At 41.0% G+C, this 22340-nt stretch overlaps 1 protein-coding gene across 2 annotated transcripts in view; it reads left to right on the forward strand.

The window, feature by feature from the left end:
• SLC49A4 (solute carrier family 49 member 4) overlaps positions 1–18060 on the forward strand; it is a 70905-nt gene extending 52845 nt beyond the window's left edge. The window contains exons 8-10 of one of the 2 annotated variants that reach the window (XR_010884601.1): positions 7197–7379; positions 10573–11686; positions 17925–18060. Coding sequence is in view for 1 of the 2 variants with exons in the window: in XM_013960414.2 (XP_013815868.2) it covers positions 7197–7379; positions 10573–10688 (299 nt within the window). In the remaining variant the exon portion in view is untranslated. Of the gene's footprint in view, positions 1–7196; positions 7380–10572 lie in introns of both variants that reach the window. The other variant, XM_013960414.2, reaches the window with a different exon arrangement.
• The last annotated feature ends 4280 nt before the right edge of the window (positions 18061–22340 follow it).

The following is a 22340-nucleotide window of genomic DNA, read 5'->3' on the forward strand; positions in this document are numbered from 1 at the left end:
GGGCTCATTCGCCCCTTCTGAAACCCCTCTGCCCATCTCTCACCTGCATCCCAGATGTCCCAGATCTCAGATAAATATGTTTGCATGCAGGCAGGCTTTTGAAATTTTGAAAAGACAAGACAGCTTGGCCAATTATTCACCCTAAAGGGAAAGAGAAAATAATCTCTAAAGACTTGTCTAAAAAACAAACAAACAAAACAAAATACCATCCCTTTTAATCAGTATTCCTTATAGCAGCTGTAGAAATGTCTCGTTTAAATATCAGGGGAGGAATCGTGCTTGAAAAAATGGTCATAGCAAAATGTGTCTTCCTGCACTTGTTTGTATAATATTCTCCTAATCCCTTATAAATAGGCACAACATCATCTAAAGATATTTCCTACAAAATGTAATTACTTAGAATGGAAACCTTTAATGCTGATATTAAAAATCAATGACAGCTTTGTGTATTCTTTAAATGGTACTGCTTAGTGTTGTGTTGTGTTGTGTAATGCATGCGTTGCTCTGCATTACCATAATATGCTCTCAAACCGCTGTTTAGACAGTGTTTCCTGCTGCCACAGAACAAGACAAGTTTTCTGTCAGTTGTCACCTTCTTAATACCTCTCCAAAAGACTTTGTAGAAAGTGTTTGGAGTCTTGTGTATGAACTGTAACTGCCAACGTGGAAAAAAACGAAGGTGAGTCAGTAATGATATAGTGCCATCATAGCTACAATATCATCTGGCCCAAACACCTCTCATCAGCTAATCACAGCTCTTAAAACCCCTTAATTTTGGAATCAGTTTACATTTTAAGCAAGCTTGAATTTTCTTTAAGGAATTATAATTTTAATGTATATTATTTGCATTTTTCAGCCAGTTTCAAAGATGATTTCATACACACATTGAACATTAAAATAGTTTTCCCCCTTTGAATTCCCAGTGCAGCTGCTGATCTGTTTCTCTGTGCCAAGTCCATTGTTAGTTGAACTTCATTATGTGAATTTATGTACAATGGGCTACTTTGACCCAAAATAATTGTATAACACATTGTAATGCCAATTTCAGTATCTTGCCACTTTGTATTGCTAGTACTATCTCTGGATACAAATACTACTAGCATTTTCCAAAAATTGATATGCAGCACTCGTTGCTTGCAGCACAGATTCAGTGTTTTCAGTGTAGCATATCAAGAATGTTCTAATATTTATGAGCGCATTCAGCAGAGTTTTGCTTTACAAAATCTTTGCTAGTGCTGCATGGCAGATACTCTGAATACAGTGGCAACTTCATGGACTTGATGACTATATTTAGGTTAAGCAATCTAAACTTTCTTTTCTGGTTTGAATCAGTTTAACTGATTGAACATTATAAACGCATCCATCTCCCTGTGTACATCCACAAAGCACAGAGTTGGAAAAGAGAGATATGTTAATTATTTAATACTGATTGTTTTATTCTTTGAGTTTAATTTCTTTACTGTAAACAGAACATGTATAATGATAAGGAGAAGGCAGGCTGACCCTTTGATAAAATAGTGGCTCGAAACTATGTAAATTAAGATTCTTTTTCTAGCTTCAACATTAACCTGCTTATGGCTGCGGGCAAATCAAATTACTCCTGCTCTTGTTAAGCTTTTCCCATCCATAAGACGGGAATAATGACCCTTGTCTTCCTGAAGGCTTTTATAGCTCCATGATTAGAAGATGCTCAAGGTTTGAAGGGTTTATTTAATAACAATAAAATACCGAGCATTAAAGTGTAAAACTCTTTGGGAAGAGCATTTCGGGAATGATATCTGTAAATCTGGCCAATTTAAATATCCATCAATAAGAAGCCTTAAATATTTTATGAGTTCTAGGTTTTTTGATGATCACTCACCAATTCCTTCAATTTTTTGTTTTCTGAAGTGAATACTTTCAAAGCAAGTTCTACTTGCTTTTGTTTTGGGAAGTATATGTAACAAATGCAATTTGATCGTATTTCTGCTTACTTTCATAACTATACCATGAGACAAGAATTTGATCAGCACATGCTGGAATGGAAATCTGTGCAATGGAACATATTGATGTTATAAATACACACTGCAGGGACATCCTTCTGTTGTTTTTTCCTCCTGTAAGTGAATTATAGTAAAAATTACTGTGTTACTTTGAGGCAGGCACATTTTTCATGAAAAAAATTAAAGGCAGTTTCTTCTATGATTGTTCTTACCCTGGCCAGTAGCAAGAATTAAATTATAAGAAACTCTTATTCTACTTTAACAGACTTTAGAGGTTTTGATAAGAACTAACTTCGAGTGTTATTTAGATCATTTGTAGAGGTGCTGAAGTCAGCAAAACATGTATCCAAATAAGGTAGTAGCCTTTCATTTTGGCATTTGGCATGCTGTTAGAATAGGCAGTAACAAAGTGTCCTAGATCTCTGTAGGTTATACTTTAAATTGTATGCTGAGCACAAGAAAAAATGTTCAAAGTTCAAGAGTTTCTGGCAGAGAACTTCGAGAGATGATACTGCACCACCTGCTTGCAGATAATACTGCTCTAGGCTTTCTGATATTTCTCTTGTAAATTTACATCTACAATATGCATTTTTTTTAAATGGAACAGTGATACTGCATACTGTTTATGTTAAAAATCAGCCAATGTGCCAATGGGCTGATAAAAGCCATTTAGGTCAGTGGGGATCCTTCCATTGATTTCACTTGGCTTTGGATCAGGCTCTGTAGTTATGAACCAGTGTATTAGTAAAAGAGGATGGTATAATTTAAGAGTAAATTGCTAAAAATGTTACAGGTGATCTTGGGGAATTCTGGGAATTTGTTTTTATGTCTGAACAATTCTTGAGATTTTCTTTCTGCTGTGTTGTAAGTTCAACAAGTAAGTGTACACTGACATGTAAATCATTCCCTGTTCTAATTCCCTTTTTTGCTATGAAGCTCTTGCCAGAGCAGACAACTGGGGAAAAATAAAGTCTAATTTTGGGACATAGGTATATATTTGCCATCCTGTAGCTAAAGACCTGCAGTAGCCAAGGAGGAAGCTAACTTCTTGTTGATTTTTCTCCTTTTTGCCCTAAGCCACCATAACAGCATCAGTCCTGAAGCGTACCTTGCTTCATCTTAACTAATAGCATCCGTGACGCCATTGTCAAGGCCCATATGGTTCCTTGTTTCCTTTTTGGCCAGTAGAAGGTGAATGAATACTGAGGAAATAGCATGGGTTGCCTCACACCTCAAATGTGGCTATTACATGGCTCAAACTAATGTGAGCTTCCTGCCAAGGCAGCTCCAGGCCAATTCTCTCCAACAGCTGTGCTTCGGATGGGAGTTTTGCCTTTCCTGTTCTCTTTGCAGTGGCCAGTCTAAAATAGCTGCTTAATGCATGCAAAGATGTTTAAAATATGATACATCAATGAAAGTGGTTTAAAAAAAACCAGCTCAGTGTCATTATTCGTTGTTGTCCAGAACTGCTGCTATCTCAAGCAGACGATGCTTACCTTGCACATAACTTCATGTGCAGCTAATAACTTTTCCTAAGAAAAGGTGATCTCTTTTTATATACTCTAGCATGACACACTTTGACACACTTCCCCAGCATATGCTTCTGTCCAAGCACGTGCAAGCTAGTTGTTTGTCCGTGAGCATAATATTAGTTTCTTGGTAAATCTTCTTTTTTTTTTTTTATCAGCACTTTCATATCCTTATATTGATTTCCAATGACTGTCATCAAGATTGTCTTAATTAAAAAAAAAAAAATCACTGTAACTTTAAATGCTGTTCTAAAGAGTAAAATCGTGGTACTTGTTCATGTTCATGCAGTGCAAGGTCACTGTAAAGGCAGTAAATGTTCTCAGTTAATGGGTGGCATTCTCCCTACTGCAGTATCTTGTAGCCCTTGAGCTGGAACAGAAAGTGTGCTACTTTGTGTGTGAAGCAGAAGGCCAAAACAACTTTTGAACTCATATTTATATGGCTTCTTCCAATTACTTATTTTTCTGAAACCGCATATCTTATCTTTGACTTTCTGTGTAGTTGACCAATTGGATTTGTGACTTTCAATCTCCAGGCTGGTGCAATAAAATTATTTGTATAGCTCTGAGGAAGGTGCTGGATGGTTTGCAGAAACATCAAATAAAAATATTTTCCTCTTACTAAAATGTGTATCTGTTAAGGGAGAACGCTGTAGGCTTTCAGATGTTTAAGTTTTTTTTCAGAGCTGGTTTTTGTGGTTTACGAGTTAAGATGTCATTTCCATTAGGTCTTAGAATTTATCTTGGCATCTACAGGAAGCGATATTCTGCCTATCCTTTTGCTTTGACATTTCCTGCTTTGGTTTCAAAAACTGTGTGTATACATACATACACCTTGTTTTATAAAGAAAGGTGTTACTTCTGAATAGATTACGGAGCATCCAAACAGCATCCTGAAGGAAGCGATGATTGCATAAATATCATCTGTGATCTCAGCAGAAAGATTTTGTAATTGGTATTCAGCTGACAATTCTGGTGTCTGCACATAAGGCAGATGATACTGGAGCAGGGCGGGGGGGCAGAGAAAGGGTAAGGTTAAAACTGCTTTGGTCATGGTAGTGCAGAAGTGTGTGTTGGTGGGTGCATTTACACGACTAGAGCAAGCTGTAGTGACAAGGAATGTAAGGGTGGAGACTCTAAAGTACGGAGTTACTATATTTGCTTGATTGCAGTCTTGTCCTTTTAATACATCTTAGTGATGAGCAAATGTCATAATTCAACTTGTGTATTTTAGATTACCACATTTATTTTGAAGGTTTTTTATTTGTTTTATTGAAACTTCCACACCTATTGTATACCCTAAAATTTGAAGTCTTGATCTTTTAAACGGCTGCCAATCTCAGATGCATATTTCTGCCATCTCCTCAAGCAAATCTGAATTTTTGGAAATTATAGTTCTTGAAGTTGTCTCTATTCAGAGGCATACAATTCCCTTTTCCTAGGTATTGCTGTTTATGGAAGAAGTTTCAGTCTTAAGCAGACACACTGCCTCCAGCAGTATTTGTAGCCAGCTCTACTTTTGATGGTGCTTATTTCATCTTTCAGTAGCTTTGTGACTACTCTGTTTCCACTGTCTGGGTTTCTAATACAGCATTAATACTACTACCTCTTTTTCTGTTTGGAAAGTTCTGAAAAATTTCACTAGAAGTTACAAGTAACTATCTATAGATACCTTTAATTGAATTTAGCGAGGGGCAGATGCTCATTTGTCTTTAGATATTCTTGTATTTCATTCATTTGTTGGTTTCTCAAGCCAAATCAAAATGTTTTCAAATAGCTGAATTCAATTTTCTGATTTTTTTTTTCTATGTCTGACAGCAGTTAGAAAGAGTTAGAGCAGTCTGCTGTGTTGTTTGAGATAACCAGGAGCTCAAACAGAGGTTTATGAAACTTGAAATATTGGTGAGGACTTGCAGCAAAAATCTGTGGAGATTATAACTAGAGAATCAATTCTTCAGTTTCAGCTAGAAGACCCCATTAGGAAGAGCTTCTGAATACACTTGTTTTTTCTTGCTCTCTGAGAACTGCTGAACATACATTGCATCAATTCCTTTGACTTTTATTCTGCAGTTTATAATAAAAGAATGAAAGGTGAAAATTTACTTTTTTTTTTTAACAACCCAGAACATTGTAGCATATTAAAAAAAAAAAAAAAAAAAAAAGCCAGCTGCTCCCTCCTGAAGTTATGCCATCTATATCGTCTTTCTGATACTCTTCTGTCCTCTTTTTTTCCTGTCCAAGCAAATCCTTCTGTAGAGAAAGAAATATGTCTCTGCCTAGGAGGCAAGCCACATCAAAAGGAGGATCTGATAGGCAGTCATTTCTGCTGTGTCTCCTAAAGCCTTTAGCTCTTTTCCATGATTCTTCATATTTTAACAAATGACAATTTTTTTTTAAGCTGGAAGTTTCCTGCTTCTTAACAATTTCTCAACTGAAAGTTTGAGCAATGCTTAACAGAAGGTGAAGCAGAGTTGTGTTTTTTTTTTTTTAATTCTCCCCTTTCCAAGATAGAAGAAAGTGAAGTATACTGAAAATGCGTTTTCTGTTTTGTATATAAATATATACATGAAAATGATTCTGTCTAGGTTTTTGTCATACTGCAGAGAGGAGATGGTATGAAACATGCAATAATTTCCTCATGACTTAGTAACATTTTTTTAGCTGATCTTATTTTTTTTTTTTTTTTTTTACATTTTTCTTGTCATTTTTGTAGAAATTTCAGGAATTATTCCAGACCTTTTTTCAGTATTCTAATTGTTTCCCCACCCTTTTTTTTTTTTTTTCTTACTTGATGGGTAACCTCAGTTTATGGAGGTTGCAGGTCAGGAAATATTCCCCTTACAAGACAACATTTAAGCAGAGACTTAAATTCCTTTGGAACGAATGCTAATAGAATTATTTTTTAAGTTTTCTTTTTTCAGAAGTAGACATAATAGGTATATTAATAGATAATATAGGTACTTTCAGCATTTACTACACTGCAAAGAATTTGGCAGTGTCAGATATCATAGAATAAAATATCAGAGAGAATTGAAGAAATGTCTATATTCTTCTGTTATTCATCCAAGAAAAGCAATAGTTCTATAGTGGAGAATAATCTGCTTTATCAAATAATGGCCTATTTCTGCCAGGCACTGGGTGCCTTTCATTTCCTATTGAAGCTGAGAGGGATTCAGTATGTTGCAGGTCAGACCATGATGAATACTAATGTCTTAATATTTGGTAGATCATTAGTATTTATTTGTAAAATGAAAGCAAAATTACTTCTGGCCTTTAGAACTAGGTCAAAAGGTTAATTCCATGCCCATTTCTAATTCAGTGCATTAATTGCTCCCTTTCTAATTATGTGTAAGACAATAGTTCCCGTTCATTTCGGAGAAGTCGAACTCCAGGTGACGCTTTGCATACACCGCTTCCTGCTTGCTTATAAGTGCATTCGAAACCATTGAGTGTGTCTTTGTGGGTTTTGCTTTTGAAAAATAAATCAGTATTCCTGATTTTTTTTCAGATCAATGCATATGTTCTGCCTAAAACTAGTGGGATGTGATATGCTTTATGACACACAGAGGATAAGAAATAAGTTTATCCATTTTTCACTTACTCAAGTATTAATACTATTGACACCTTTGAGTTTGACCAAAAAAAGTCAATGTGAAATTAATAATGGTTTTTGTTTCTGTTACAGCTACACTGTACACATCCTGTATTTTGTTGGGTATATTCCTGAACAGTAGCGTACCAATATTCTTTGAGCTCTTTGTGGAAACGGTCTACCCTGCTCCAGAAGGAATTACCTGTGGAGTTGTTACCTTTTTGAGTAACGTGTTTATGGGAGTGCTTTTGTTTTTCCTCACATTTTACCATACAGGTAAGAAATATGAGCTACTTTGCAAATATAAATCTCCATGAAGACATACTTTTGTCAGTGAGGGGAAGATTTGCACATAGAATTTGTATTAATAATCAAATGTATGAATCCCCCTGTGTATCAGCGAGGGAAAAGAACTCTAATTGTTCTTCTGCAGATGCATGCTAATAGCACAATAAAATGCTTTGGTGCAAGATATATAGTCAGATTCCACTTGGAACTTGCTGTAGCCAGAAACCATCAAGATATGCACCATCGTCATATTTTTATAAAGGCCTGGATAATGCTGTGACCATTAATAATGTTTTTATCTATGCACATTCAAAACCACAATAAAGCTGATTCAATCTTATGCTTCAGGGGATAAACTTATTGCCCAGGAGGGGCAGAAGAGAAATGCCCTGTTTATGTTCAGCGCTGCTCAGTTGGCTGGGCATATTGCTGAGGATGAGAGAACGTGTCATTTTTGGACCACTGCTCAGAGATGAAATGTTCATTTAGATAATCCAGTGGCCCTAATGAGGAAGAACAGCTTTTTGTTTGATATTTTCCTCAACTTCTTCATAGACTTTTTCTTCTCTCATGCAGTATTGGCTTCCTTGTAATTCCTGACCATAACCTTCAACTCACTATTTAGTAGGTTATAAAACATACTTTATTACTATAAACTGTAAAATAAGAACCCATGTTGCTTTAAAATAGAAGTGGTCTTTATTAATGCTTTTTAAAGTTGCAATTTTTTGTTTTAAATTTAGTAATCTGGGTGAATGTTTGCTTCTTGGTGCAAGATTTTTTTAAAACTCTTTTGCTTTGGAAGCCTTAAAAACTGATAACTTTCATCAGTGATAATTGATGAAACTGATAACTGTCATCAGTGCATCTAACTCTTACGTTAGTGTCTCCTAACCAAGAGGAGACTGACAAATTTTAGAATTAATTACATTTCAAATTATGAGGGTTACATTGTGGGGCATATTTTCAACATTTTGTTTCTTTATGACAAGTAATTGCATGCAGGATAATAACTATATTCTTAGTTCTGTCCTGTGAATGTAAATTGAGATATATAAGAATTTTTTGATATTTCCATTGAACTCTGTCATTATAAAAAGCGAATTCTATCCGAGCTTCAGGCAATGTGATATTTAGTTTTGACTTTTGAGAGAATATTGTTTGGTTAATATTAATTGTCATGAGCTATATTCACATATACTATTATTTGCAACATTTACAGTGGAGCGGAAAAGATTACATGGAATACTTTGGGGATATTTTCAGCACTTTTCAGAGTAACAGCCCAGTGTTTTGAATTGCTTAGTGATCAAATATTGGGGTACAGTGTGTTGCAATGTTTCGATGGTCTGACTTCCTTCTGACTGAAAAATTATGTAGAGTGAACTCATACCCTTATAGGGTATTTGGGGCCATTTTATTTTTCCTCTAGTACTTCTTTCCGTAGCAGGTATAAGTAAATGCAGGTGAGGATAAACCTAAGATCAGTATATCCATACACTTGGAATCTTTTCCGTCTTTCTCCTAAGGGGGGAAAAAAGTTGTGCTCAGGATGATCTCTTCTCAGGGATGCAGTATCACCAGTGAGATCAAAAGTACAACTGCTCATGTGATCCCTGAGGTGATGCTGTTGGCTACTTTATTAAAAAGAAAAATCCTTTACAAGGTGGATAATGATCTTAAATATCTGCCTTTCCTTCGATTCAAATATATCCTCTAATGGCATTTAAGAAGCTTACAGGTAAACCAGAACTCGGTCAAATTCAGCTTGTTCCCTCAGCCTTGCTTTTTACTCCAAATAATCTTTCAGTAATTTTAATTCTGATTTCTCTCTTTTTCTTCTCAAACTCTGACATGTAATGTTCCAATTACGAAGGCTGTGAAGGAGCCAAGCCCTGGAAACTTTCCAGTGCATTGAAGCTTTTGATCCAGCTAATTCAGTTAAGAATGGGAAATTTAAGCCTTTCAGAAACCTTAGTCTAACTTCTAGCCCTTATCCTAAAACCAAAAGCTCAGTCTTTAGATATAGTTTCATTCTCCTTTTCTACAGTGAGTTCTAAATGGAAAAAAAAAAAAAATCAACATTTAACTTGATGTGATCAATGTGCTAGTGTGAATCAGCAATGCTCTCTCGACTTTTAAAGCACAAAAAGAGATGAAGGATTTACAAGTAAAATTTGGTCTTTGGGGATATTTGGGTTAAAGTATGTTTAATCCAATTAAGCAGGAGTGTTGTTTTATATAGAAAATAATAGTGAAGCATTTGCCCATTGAATTCTGGGATTACATAGCATAGTCTTCTCCAAGCTAAGAAAGATTTTATTAAAGTTTTAATAAGATTACTACCTTAAAAAAACAACAACTGTAAATTGTTTGGGGAATTGGCATTGTTAAATATTGCTGTTTTCAAGGGGTTAATTTCTTAGGCTTTCTGACTTTTGTCCTTTCCATTGTGTAATATAAATTGTGCTTTTCTCTTTTAGCAACTTCTATTTAAGAAAATAGCACTGCTGAAGTCTTTAGTACGATAAACTCTCCTTCAATGTCTGAGTTAAGATTTTGTAAAATACTGAATAAGACTATGTCCGGCAAAATTGATGCTGCTTCAGTAAATTAAGACAGATTAAAAAAAAATAAAAAGTGCACTTGTTTCTGAATAAAATTGCTAAATAGTAGTCAAGTATCAGGCGATAGAGAGGATTTGCTGATTGTGGAACAGACACTTTTAAGAGCAGTACATTATGTCTAACAGCTAAAAAGAGGCTTCTGAAGAGCTGCTTATGCAACTAGCTTTAAATCGAATTCATTGTACTACGTATAAGTTTCTTCTGAGGAATTTAGTCTTCCCCCCTCCCCTCACCCCTGAACCATATAGCAGGTTTGACTTAAAAAGTCAAATCCTGCTTTTGCTTATGTGTTTTGGTTTTTTTGTTTGTTTTCAACCCACAGAAATCAAAGATCTAATGAGGAGAGTGTTCAAAATTCATTTATTCTCCATTAGTGATGATAGATTTCACCCCACCCCCCCAATGACATGTTCAATAAGGAGGATTGACATTAGCTAGTGGCATTGGCTATATATGGTGTTTTAAGTTTTATTTTGGTGTTTTAAGTTTTGGTAGCTTTAAACATGGAGCCTGTTCTGTAAATCTGAGATTGAATCTGTTTGCTGTTTTTGCAGAGTTTTCCTGGTTCAACTGGTGCCTCCCAGGGTCGTGTTTGCTCAGTCTGCTCCTCATTCTGTGCTTCCGGGAATCCTACGACAGACTCTACCTGGACGTGGTTGTCTCTGTTTGATAACCCAGAACTGGTGAAGGTTCAGAAGAGACCGGAAGTCAGTTTTGCAGTCTGCACATCTGCCTGGATTTGCACAGCCAAATAGAGGAAGAAAAAAGAAATTACAAGACTTAAGAGTGGCTTTATTAGAGAGAATGAGGGAAAGGTGGTTTCTTATGTCCAAGACCACCTTGATTGGCATTCATTACAAGGCGGATAAATGTGAAACTTGAGTGGTGATGAAGCTACCTGAAATGCACAAATAGAATATCGCTGATGTCCAGGTTCTAATGTCAGGACTTGGAGTCTTTATTTAAAAGGCTGTTCATGTAGCAGTGAAACGTACAGTTCTTTACATGTGTGTGTGTGTGTGTATGTGTGCCAACTCAAGGTTATATTAGGTGTCTGTACACACCGGGGTACCAGTAACCTTCGAGTCTTCTATCAGAATAGGAATAGTGAATAATCTTAACAGAAGGAAAAAAAAAAAAAGGAAAAAATCTTTTTTTAAAAAAATCTGTGTTTTAAATTACTAGTCATTAATATAATGAATGTCCTTTAAATAGTTAAGCTAAAATAATTTGGTGCTTGTACACTACATTTACATTCTAATAAAGTTATTTCTGATATAAGACACTGGTACCAGGGGTTTTAGCCATACTAAATGTCCCAAACAATCCTTGCAATGTTGTTAGAGGTGTTTAATTATCACCCTGGAGCACGTGTATACTGAATGATAGCTACAGCTGCCACTAAAACCTGACTTGCACAGATAGGAGGTAGCCTCTGAAATACCACCATGGTTCTGTGTGTCCTCAATAGAAGCCATCTGTGGTATCTCAGAAGTTTATTGCAGAGTCACTGTTGGTAAATGTTGCTGTTTTAAAGGCCACCACTGTGTTACCCTTTCATCCCCCATCTCCAGTACTACCTTTTTTTACCATGAAGACCTGTTCATGCCCCTAAATGCAGTTGGTGTGGATGTTTGAGTCCTGCTACTTCTCTTCTGATACTCTAAGGTATGCATGTTTTTTAGGATTAGTTTACAATTGAGGGTGCCTAAACTATATAGTTTGTTAATCTAAGTCTTTAAAATCAGTTTTCTGAAAATTTTTTCTAGTTAATGAGGTGCCCCGATGGCGAAGTGACAATGAGGAATGACTTACGAGTTTTGGCATAACATGGGAAATATAATGCCAGCTCTTTTTATCAGTACTAATTTGTGGTCTTTCTGGCCCTTATTTGAACATAAATATTGAAGACACTTTGAATAGTTTTTTAATCCAATTTTAAACCTGCTAATAATTTCTTAATTATATGCTTATATTTCATTTGAGCATCACTTACAATATTTCCATTTGTGTTCTATGCTTTGTGTTAGACTTGTGTGTGTGCATATTTATATCTATGTATTCACAAATAAAACTTATATATATTTTATATATATAAGTTATATAAGGGTATGTGCTTACATAGGCTTATTTTAAGTAATCATGTCTCTGGATGGTGGTATGCCACTTGTTGTAACTAAACAAGTCACTGCCGTGAATGAAATTGCACACATACGCTGTCAGTGACTTGATTCTTTTTTCTTTTTTTTTTTTGGTGGGGCGAATGCTTTCCTATAGTAGCTATTTTTTAGCAAGGGGTGCGTGCGCATGTTTGAGGATGTTGGCGTGCAGTGTGCAGCTTCAGTAGAAGTTTGAATCAAGCGCCCTCTGCTCCTATGAGGGGCTCTTCTCTGCCACTTTTGAGCGACACGGTCACTGTCAACTCCCTCAGATAAGACCTGGATGGACTGAGCGCTGCCTTCAGACACGTATCCGTTCGTTCCGTCTTCTCTCCTTTTGCAGAGAGAATATGTCATTACTACCTTCAACTCAGGAGTGTGCAGTAAAATAAAATAAGCTGTTCCATGGCATCTACTTTTATGTTTTCAGAAGAATGGATGTATTTACTGCAGTAAGGAACAGGAAATGGACTTCGCTTATTGCCTGTATCAGCCACTAAAAGATCTTTTCTCTCTTGAAACGGGCTCTTTGTAGACAATGAAACTAACTTAGGTTGAGATAACTAAATCGATCTAACCAGCACATTCAAAAGTGCCGGCATCATCCTTTTATCGTTTTTCAGATGAATGGTATTAACTGTCCAGCTTCTTTTTACTATGTTTTCATGCCTGAATAGTTTCAGTATCCAGTAGCTGCTGCTACCTATTGTCTTCTGCAAACCGGAGCAGCTTGCCAAGGGTTTGATTGGAGTTGCGTTGTCATGGCAGGACTGCGAGCCTGGATGGCTCTTCGGAGCTCTGCTTCTGCAATTTACTGTGTCTATATTAAGATTAAAATTGCACAGTTCAGGCACTCTCCCGAGTGACAGAGATTTCCCATCCTTTCAGTGTCCCGAGTATTTTAAGATGGAGAAGCACTTGAGGCCGTATTCAGGCTGTCACCTGCTGTTCCTCTGTGCCAGAGAGCAGGGAGCAATTCAAAATATTTGTCAGGGCTGCCAGATCCAGACTCTCCGTACAGCTGGGGGAGGAGAGCGAGCATCTTGTTTTAGACCCCCTCAGTTGCACTTCTGAGGCAGTGCGAATTGCTCTCTGCTCTCCTGAGCTTAGATGCTTTGGTAGAAGTGTCTGTGTCTGCCTTGGGCACTCTAGTGCGTGGTCTAATTATGGCGCTCAGTGCCTGTGCGCCAAAATGCAAACGTTGCCTAGGGCTGAGCGGTACGGCAGGGCTCTGCTGAAGGCCTGTGCTGTGATGACAGGCACCGTTCTGCACTTCGCCCTCAGCCTGAATACCCAAGCAGTCTGATGGAAACCTGCCTGCGTAAGAACCAAGGGATCGCTCCCAAATTACTTGAAGTAATTTGGGAAGCCTGCAATTTTGGGTCTTTAAGATTTTATCAAATTAGCAAGTCTGGCTTGGCACAGGAGGTAGGCAGTGCAAATGTTCTTTCTGAGATGTCTAAGATAACTTATCTACATCTGATATCAGTAGCAGGATTTTTCTTTGGAGGAGCAGTCCATTTCATGTCAGTACCCTGACTGAAGCCCATGGGAATATTGCTCGAACAAGGGTTATCAAATTGGTCCACCCTTGTTCTGTTTTACCATGGGTAAAAGCTTTCAGGATAATAACACTTTATTGAAAGTGAGAATTTAAGACCAGAGGGAGAGCCCTAAGCAGTGCTAAGGCACGGTGGCCCTACGTTGCTTTTCATCTGGACACCCAGAATAACAATTTTTCTAAGTGCTGCAGAGCCCCTTGAATATGAATAATTGTGCTGTGTTTTGTATTAAAATTGCAAGGAAAGATGCTCTACAGTGACTACGCTCTCTTTAATAGATCCTCATTTTAAGTAGATTTATTCTGGGCTGCTCCTCAGGTTTCTGCTTGGCTCAGTAATAACTCTGAATTCAGCTCCCAGTTCGGCTGGCTCTTTCTTCTTGCTAGCTCTTGAGCTGTGTTAACTTTCATGCTGCTAATGAGGAAGCTAAGGTTTAGAAGAGCTAGGCTCCACTTAGAGCACTGTTTACTATAGCTCTTCACCACTTTTAACCATTAATTTCCCTTTGATTCCTTTGCATTCCTCAGTGACCTTCTGCTCCCTTCATTTAGTGTCTGTGCAGGTACTGTAGAGAAGCACTTTCGAGTTCCCAAGTCAATTTTAGATTGGCCGAGTATATATTTAATAAGCATAAGAATAGTGATTTTTAGAAAATCGTGCAAGCAGGAGGAAGGTGCAAACCCAAAGGATTTTACATGTTCTTTGTACCATGTATGTGAACAGATAGTCTGTTAAAAGAACAGTATAATTTGCCTGAAAATTATAAATTTGGCTCCTACGCCCATTGGAGGCCAAACTGGTATGTACCATGCACTGTATATTCAGGTTTGCAGCATGGCTGAGGCATTGCAAATCATCCAACAGGTCTAAAACGAACAGGAGTGGGATGTCTTAAGTCTTCAAGTGAGTTGGAAAATGCCAGGCTGCATCTGTGCTGGCATTCGTAACTCTACGGAGTGATAGGCCGATGGATCGAATAAGGGGAGGAGAGGTTTCTATAGGGCAGTTAAACACTGAAATACTGGATTGAGTTGATCAAATCCGTCAAAAACTTGAAGTTGCTTGATGACAGCAATGTTAACACCTGGCTTTTTCTGCAGTAATGTTCGTTAAACTTAGCAAGTGAATGCATAGCCGTACATTTAAAAAAAAATAAAAAGCAATGAATTGATTCATATGCATGTATTGACTGCTGCTAGAAAGGGAAGTGCTGTTCAGGTTGTGAGGACTGACTAAAATATGAATGGGGATTATACAATTTACCCAGTGGATTTAATTGTCCCGTAATGCTATGACAGTGGGGGGGGGGGGTTAATTGTTACTCTTCCTTTCTTATTTTGAGTCACTTGAAAGTGTTAATTTGTATTTGCAGCAAAAATTTTGCGTTTTTCATGTTTCTTTTTCTTTTTTTGACTGTAAGTATAGATCATTATAATAATTTGGCAAGATAACTGCTACACTTGTATGAATCTGCATATTGGTATTTGGCATCGATATTTGCTATTGGTATCGCTATTCTCAATGTTGTAATGCGCCAGGCTTTGAGAGGGGATACGGTGCGTGTGAGGGTGTGGGAGAGACTGCGAGGGCACGAAGGAGAGAGAAGGGGATAGTGGAAGTCGCAGACACGCCATCGCGTAAGGTTAAATGCTGCCCCACTAAAGCGAGCAGGGATTTCTTCTGTGGCTCTAGGACGTGGATCACAGAGTCAAGGCTGTGGAGGAGGTGGGCAGGTGAAAAAAAATAAAGAGAAAATCGTAATTGTAATTGCTGCCTTCCTTCTGACTGAGGGACAGTTTTCAGGCTTGCTCCTTTGTGCACGTGTGTGTGAGAGAGAGAGAGATCAAAATTATCAGCATATGGTTCATTCATTTCTCCGCAGTCGCTACTGATAAGACGTTGCTTGTAGGCGGCGTGGCCGTATCTGTCTTGCTCCATCACGGAGTCTAATTTCCGACGGCCTAGGCCAATATCAGTGGAGGCAGCAGCCACAGTAGCACCAGAAGATGATGTCAATCTGCTTATAATTTTTACAGTTTGTGCTTCAAGATGGATGAAACAGTAATAAATAGAGGAGAAAATCTCTCTCTGTCCAAAGTTTTGACAAGCAGAAGCAAATACTTGCACAGATGCTCCGGCTCTGGCTTTTCCCTCGGGATTGTCCCAAGCGGAGTGGCTCCTGCAGGAAGCGTTTGCGGCAGGACTGTGGGGAGAAGAGATGGGTGCCGAGGAGGAGGTGGAAAGGGCTGCAGCGAGGATCTCCATACGACATTGTGTTCCTAGGTGTTTGGCTTATGCATTTTCTGTGGCCCGGTTTGAGCTGTATTAAGGGGATCTCACCTTCAGGGATACCTCCTCCCTCTGCACGTCTGTGAAACAACTCGGGCCACTCAAAATCCAGGCTCCTCAAGTTAAATGCCTTTTGGAAATTTTGGCTTTCTGTTTTCTTAAGCTAGGCCTTCACCTTATTCCCAACTCCAGTGTTTGGATGAGCGCTTCAGCCTCCCCTCCTGCAGGGGTGATGTGGTCTCATGGCACTTTAGGAAATATATTGCTGAGTTTGTGGGTTAATTGCTGATGCTTCCTCGAGAGGTTTGTTTATTTGGCATGGTCTGACCTGGCATCTAGGAGAGCGGATGGAAATTGTTTGTCTTCCTGGTGTCTTCCAGCTGCTTTTGCTCAAATACTTTCTTTATGCTGCTTTTGTGGATTGCCCTCGGAGGTGAACACAAGGTGAATGAAGAGAGTTTTGTGCCGTCTTGGATGGCTTAAAATCCTTCCTGATGTGCACAACACACACAAACTTTCTCAAGGATGAGATTCTTAGCTTTGTTTTATGTCTGTGACACCATTTGTTCTTGAACAAATATTGTTTTGGCACTCAGCTTCAAGTGACGCATGCAGAAGTACTTTAGTCACTGATTTTTCAAGGTGTAGCAGACAAGGAATGTGTGACTTGCTCTTTTCAATAAAAGCTTTTTCTTTCCTGGTGTCTCACACTGCTAGCTTCCCCCAAGTGATTTCTTCGCTTGTATCCAGACAGATTTGTTATGCTCGCTTTGTATTGCTACATGAAGAAAATATTATGAGCAAATGGTAGGGTTTTGGGGGTTTTTTTTGGTTTTTCTTTGTGAGGCGCTTTTCCTCATGCTCAGGCCGCTTCTCCAACCTTGCTCCATCTGTATGTGAAAGCCAAAAAACCCCCCTGTGTTTTCCTTTGCGGAGGTGACGTGTGGATTTGTGATAAAGCCGGGGCTGGTGGTGAGAGCCCGGGCTCCGCATTGCTTTATTACAGAGCCGCTCGTGACTGAGGGACGGGGTGCGCGGGTGCGCGGTGCCTCGCCTCCCCGCGTGTGAACGGCGAAGGCTGCGTAGCCGCGCGCCTCGCCGAGGCACCGTCACGCTGCCTTCGGGCGCGCGAGGTGCTCCGGGGTCCTGTGAGAGAAGGGTGCGGGGACAGGGCAGAGGAAACGTCCCGCTGAGGTGGTGGTGCTTCCTCGGCCTTGAGGGCGGTGGAAAGTGCCAACCCTGATTCGCTTGAACAGTCGCTCGAATTTGTTTCGAAGTTCTCGCTGCCCTTCGCTGCCGCCCCGCGCTGTCACCGCCGCGAGCCTCGTGCGGGGCCCTCGTGCTTAAGCGGGCGGCGGGTACGCGTGTGCCGGGGCCGCGGCGGGCAGCGTCGCAGGAGAGGCCACGGCACCTCCAGCGCGGCAGCGGCTCCTTTCGGGCGCCAAGTCGCGCGTCCAAGCAGCGCCGCAAAACACCCCCGGCTCGCGCCCTCCTCTAGCTGCAAAACCTTTGGTTTCCGGGTTTGAGTGTATTTTCCAAATGTGGCTGCCTGCCTGTCTGCAGGATCCTGTAGAAATACTGATTAAAATCTCTTTTGCCTGCATAGTTTATCATCTTCAACAGTGCATTTTAGAAATAAAGTATCTGCTAAGGTGGAAAGACTGGCTTAGGACTGGGGATTTTTAAAATTATGTTAACATATAGAAAAATAAGAGGGTTTTATGTGTTGGAGTGCATCTTTATAAACAATCCTCAAACTGTAAGACTGTTCAATTTTACTGGAGTTTGTATGCATTTTACTTTTGTAAATTTTTAATGATTTGATAGAATTTTATTTTAGGGCGAATTCTACTTTTTGTATGCGATATTCTGATGTGATGTATTTTTATTTTTCAGAAAATAATGTTTAAACCACTATATACTTGTAGACATAACACATCCATCTTGTCATTTCTTTGGAAAACTGGAATCTTACCGTGGAGTGCGTGCTACTTGGCGTACCGGGTGTTGCACATTAAAAGGATGACTCACATCTCTTGCCATTATTATTCGTTAATTCTGAGGGGGGACGAGGCCTATGATAAAAATCGGGGCTGTAAGCATAGAGGTGACACCGAGGAGGCTGAGGTTGCTGGTGGGACGGGGAGGTGGGATTTGAAGAGGAAAGGGGCTTTCCATGGGCTGATGGTAGAGGCACTGCTGGAGATGCACGCAAAACGCGTCCTTGCTCGTGCTCCATGAAGAGCAGCGTCTGTCCGTCCGTGGCAGCGCAGCCCTGCAGAGCGCCCGGCGGGGACCCTGCGTGCTGCAAGACTTGCTGTTCCTCGGCATGGTTTTGCTCATCTGACTGCTTAAACGGCAGGGGGTTGGGACTCACAAACACATCCCCACCACAGACTCCCTCCCTGTCTCACCAGGCTCAGCCAGGTGGTGATACCTTCTTCCCATCACTCCATCTCTTTCTGTCTACCTAAATTACAACTTCTGCGGCCTTTCTGTACCATGTGCGCACACATGGGGTAAAAGGAGCCACAGACTCCACAGATGTGTCAGCGCTCTTAGGACAGAAATCACAACTCATCCTTTGGGAATGAGCGATCTCTCTTGGTCTTTGCCACCTGCCCTGAGACACTGCTTGCTTTCTTTGTCCCTTTAGTCATTTTGTGGGGGCTCTTGGCTCCCTACGACGTCTTCTTGACTCTGATTTCACATCCTGCCTCATCCACATTCAAGCCTGCGGGTGCTGCAAGCCAGTTGGGTTTGCTGGCTGCTTCCATTAATATTTCGGCTCGTGCTTTTGGAAATGAGAGCCCTAATAATAACCTCGCTTGTGTTTATTCTTCATTTAATTGAGACAGACTCAACCTGGGATCTCTTGATCCATGTTTATTTTCTGTGACCGGCTCTTCAGTAATGTCCTGACTACTCACCGAGGCAACTTTAAAATAGCCTCACGTCCCATTAGTGCTCTGGAGAAATCTGTCAACTCTCGGATCATGGAATATCGGGGCCCTGCTATTCTTAGTAACAGCCACTTTCCAGGCTATATATGGGAGCTTAAGGCTCTTCTAATGATACAAGTCCTGGTCGTATTTATCTTTGCAGTGTTACAGGCATTTCTTCCCATGGAGAGATCAGGGCCCAGGGTCCATCTCGGATCCCTAATGCGGTTTTGGGCATCAGCCGACCCTCTGTGCCCATCAAAGGGATTTTTAACCCAGTTTCTCTTGGGAGATGATGGGAGATGTTTGTCCCTGTGGCACAAGTGGAGGGGTGGCCTGGGAAAGGCACCGGCGACGGTCGCGGGGTTTCACCCGGCAAGCAAGGCGCTCGCGGCACCCGCTGGTGCCCGTCAGCGCATAAATTGAGTGCAACAGGAAAATGATTTCTGCCGAGCTGCTAGGAAGAAACGCATGAACAAAACGCGCTGTTGCTAAGAAATGGGAAAACAGAAAACAATAACGTGGCTGCTGCCAGAGTAATAAAAGTGTGTCAGCCTCGTGCCCGGTCTCTCATGCCGATCGCTTGCTTATGATGGGAAATTAAGCGCTGCAGAAATGGGAATTGCTTCTGCTGTGGCCGTCAATGCTTCACATCATGGAAATATCAAATGTTTCCGCTTGCTGTTCGTCACGCTGGAGGGGAACAGCCTGTCGCTGGCGCCAGCATCTCCAAGACGGCAGCGAACAGGCTCCGGGAGGGTTTGGAAACTACGGGAAGCGGCTGGGTTGGAGGGACCAAGCTTTAAATTACTCAAGATACTCAAATTGCTTCAGTTGCTTCAGTTTTTCAAAGATATCAAACTCGGAGGTGACAGATAGCTGTGACCAGCAGCTGAATACTGGCGTTTCTTCCACGGCTTGCTGAAGCCCCCGTATGGTCTCTATAGCGTTAAAATTAGCGCAACCTCATCTTGCACGACCTCGAGTTTGGGCCATGGCATGGTCAGCGTAGGGGCAGTCACAGCACAGGAAGGATGATGAAAAACTCAGCCATGGTGCAAATGTTATCCAGAAGCGCAGCCTGGCAAAGCAGCACAAAGCGAGCGCCCAGCTGGGCGCCGCGTCCTTCGTTCACCAGGTCGAAAGCGTCCTGCTTCTCTCCCTTTCTTACAGTTTACGTGTTGTCTACTCAGACGGACGATTCAACAGACCCTCAAGTGCTGGGGGGGTGGGTTGGGGCTGGTCTTGCAATTTTTTTTCCCTATTGGAAATGGGCTCAGACCCCAAGCGGGTGCCGCAGGGCAGCTGCATCGCCCGGCCGCTCGCCAGGGCTGCAGGGGAGGCAGCAAAAGCCTTGCGAAAAACCACGCTGCCGCGGGCTTCTTGCTGCAGGCAAGCGGCAAGAGCGGGGCTCAGTTCGGCGAGGGGCCTCGGCTGGGTTTGCCGCGACTCGTTCTCGACGGCGCCCTGAGACCGATACGCAGCTGCTTATTAGCTTGCAGTGGTTGCTAATTGTTCGTCTGATGCTCGGTTTCAGCAGCTTTCCGAGCGCTGCCGTTAACCTGCCTGGGCTGCAATTCCCGGCCCCTCTTTTCCCTCTGCAAAGCCGGTCCCAGCTTTTCCCTCGCCCGGGCCAGTCCCAGCGAGCAGGGCAGGAGCACGGCCATGGCCGGGGAGCCAGCGAGGCGCATGGGCCTGAAGTCAGGGCACAGCTAGAAGTGAAGAAGCCCTTTTTCTTTTTTTTTCTTTTCCTTTTTTCTTTTTTTTTGCTGCATTTCTTGTACATGGTCCCTTAGTTCTGCTCTTGGCGGTGCCAAACCAGCGTGCAGGACAGCGGGGCAGGTGCTACGGTGCCGCGGGAAGCTCTGCCCGGCTCCCGCGTGTCCGGCGCCGCGAGTCCGCCCGCTGCAAAGCACGGCCTTTCTAAAGCTTCGGTTTAATAAAAAGTAGGCAGGGAACCTCTGCGATAACAAAGTTTTGCCTGTTTACGTCACACAGTTAAGACTAATAATAAAAAATAGTACAGGTGGGAAGCATGGTGAAGGTGAGAGACGAAAATGCAATGGGGTTACAAAGGAAACTATGTTAATGAATCAAATTAGCGACTAGAAAAAGATTGATGTGATAGACAGGTTTTTTTAAGGGCATCGGAAATAGGTTCCATTATGAAATTTTGCTTTAATTGTGTGCAGGGAAAGTCCTGATGCAAAGCAAAACTATGCAGAAATGGTCTGCCTCTGTTAAAGTAAAAGCAACTGGGGAGAAAGAAAAAAATCTTATTCACAGCAAGTTTGTTTTTACTGATCTTGTACTTCTCTATTACTTTTTAATGGTCTGCATTGAAAAGAAATTCCTGTATGCACACTTGAGAATATGAAAACACCCAAATGCTAGCCTATGATTTAGTGGGATTAAAGTATTATGTATGCAGGTGTAGCATGTTTCAGGTTATTAGTAATCCAATCTATTTTTTACGACATTATGGCGTAATTTTCTGTATAAAACTTCAATGTAAGTCTTGAGCTGTATCGGAACATAAACTAAAATGTTCCTGACTCTGTCGCTTTCCATGGTCTTTACTTTGATTAATAAACGCAACAAGAGCTATAACATTCTTCAGTAAGAGCCTATGATCATCCTTCAGTCAGAATGTGTTCCTCATTTTATTATAACTTTTCACAGTAATATGTAACAATCGAGAAGGCTCTGGGATACAATTTCACCGCAGCAGAGCACGTACCTCCGAAAGGCTCTGCAGAAGACGAGCCTGTTTTTGCCTCATTGCAGCCAGCTAATCTCCTTGACAGAGCCAGAAGTTGTGTCCTTGGAGAGCATCAGCCACGTGCTTTCCTGGACGGAAACTGGAAAGCAGAGGTGAGGATCAAAATGCAAAACTGGGCAGGGATTTGGCACCCCAATCTGCAGAGAGCTTTGCTCTTTGCTCATTAGATACCTTACTCAGAAGTATGATTTTTTTTTTTTTCAAATGCACCAGATATTTGGTGTTTAGCTGTGCTCCACTCTATCAACAACGGCTTGCGCTGGAGGGGAGTAAACTGCCGTAGCAGAATTTAACGTTATACCCAGTGACGGTATTTTGCAGCCATATAGTCTGTGATCACGACAAATAAAATCCAAACTCGTGCAGCAGGATGTGGCCCAGTTGCAGAGAGAAATGGCACACGCCGTTAGGCTCCTGCAGCCCTGCACAAGTGCCGAGTGAGGTTTGCTTGGCCCTTCGCAGCCCGTGCATTAACCAGGGTCAGGAGAAACCTCCTCTGAGCTGCATCTGACCTGTCCCGTCAGACCTCCTCGGGAGGCTCTGCATCGTGCTGCATTAGCCGCGGCGGGGAAATAATTCACAAGCCTG

Source organism: Apteryx mantelli, chromosome 6 (genome assembly GCF_036417845.1).
Source record: "Apteryx mantelli isolate bAptMan1 chromosome 6, bAptMan1.hap1, whole genome shotgun sequence".
Taxonomy (NCBI): Eukaryota; Metazoa; Chordata; class Aves; order Apterygiformes; family Apterygidae; genus Apteryx; species Apteryx mantelli.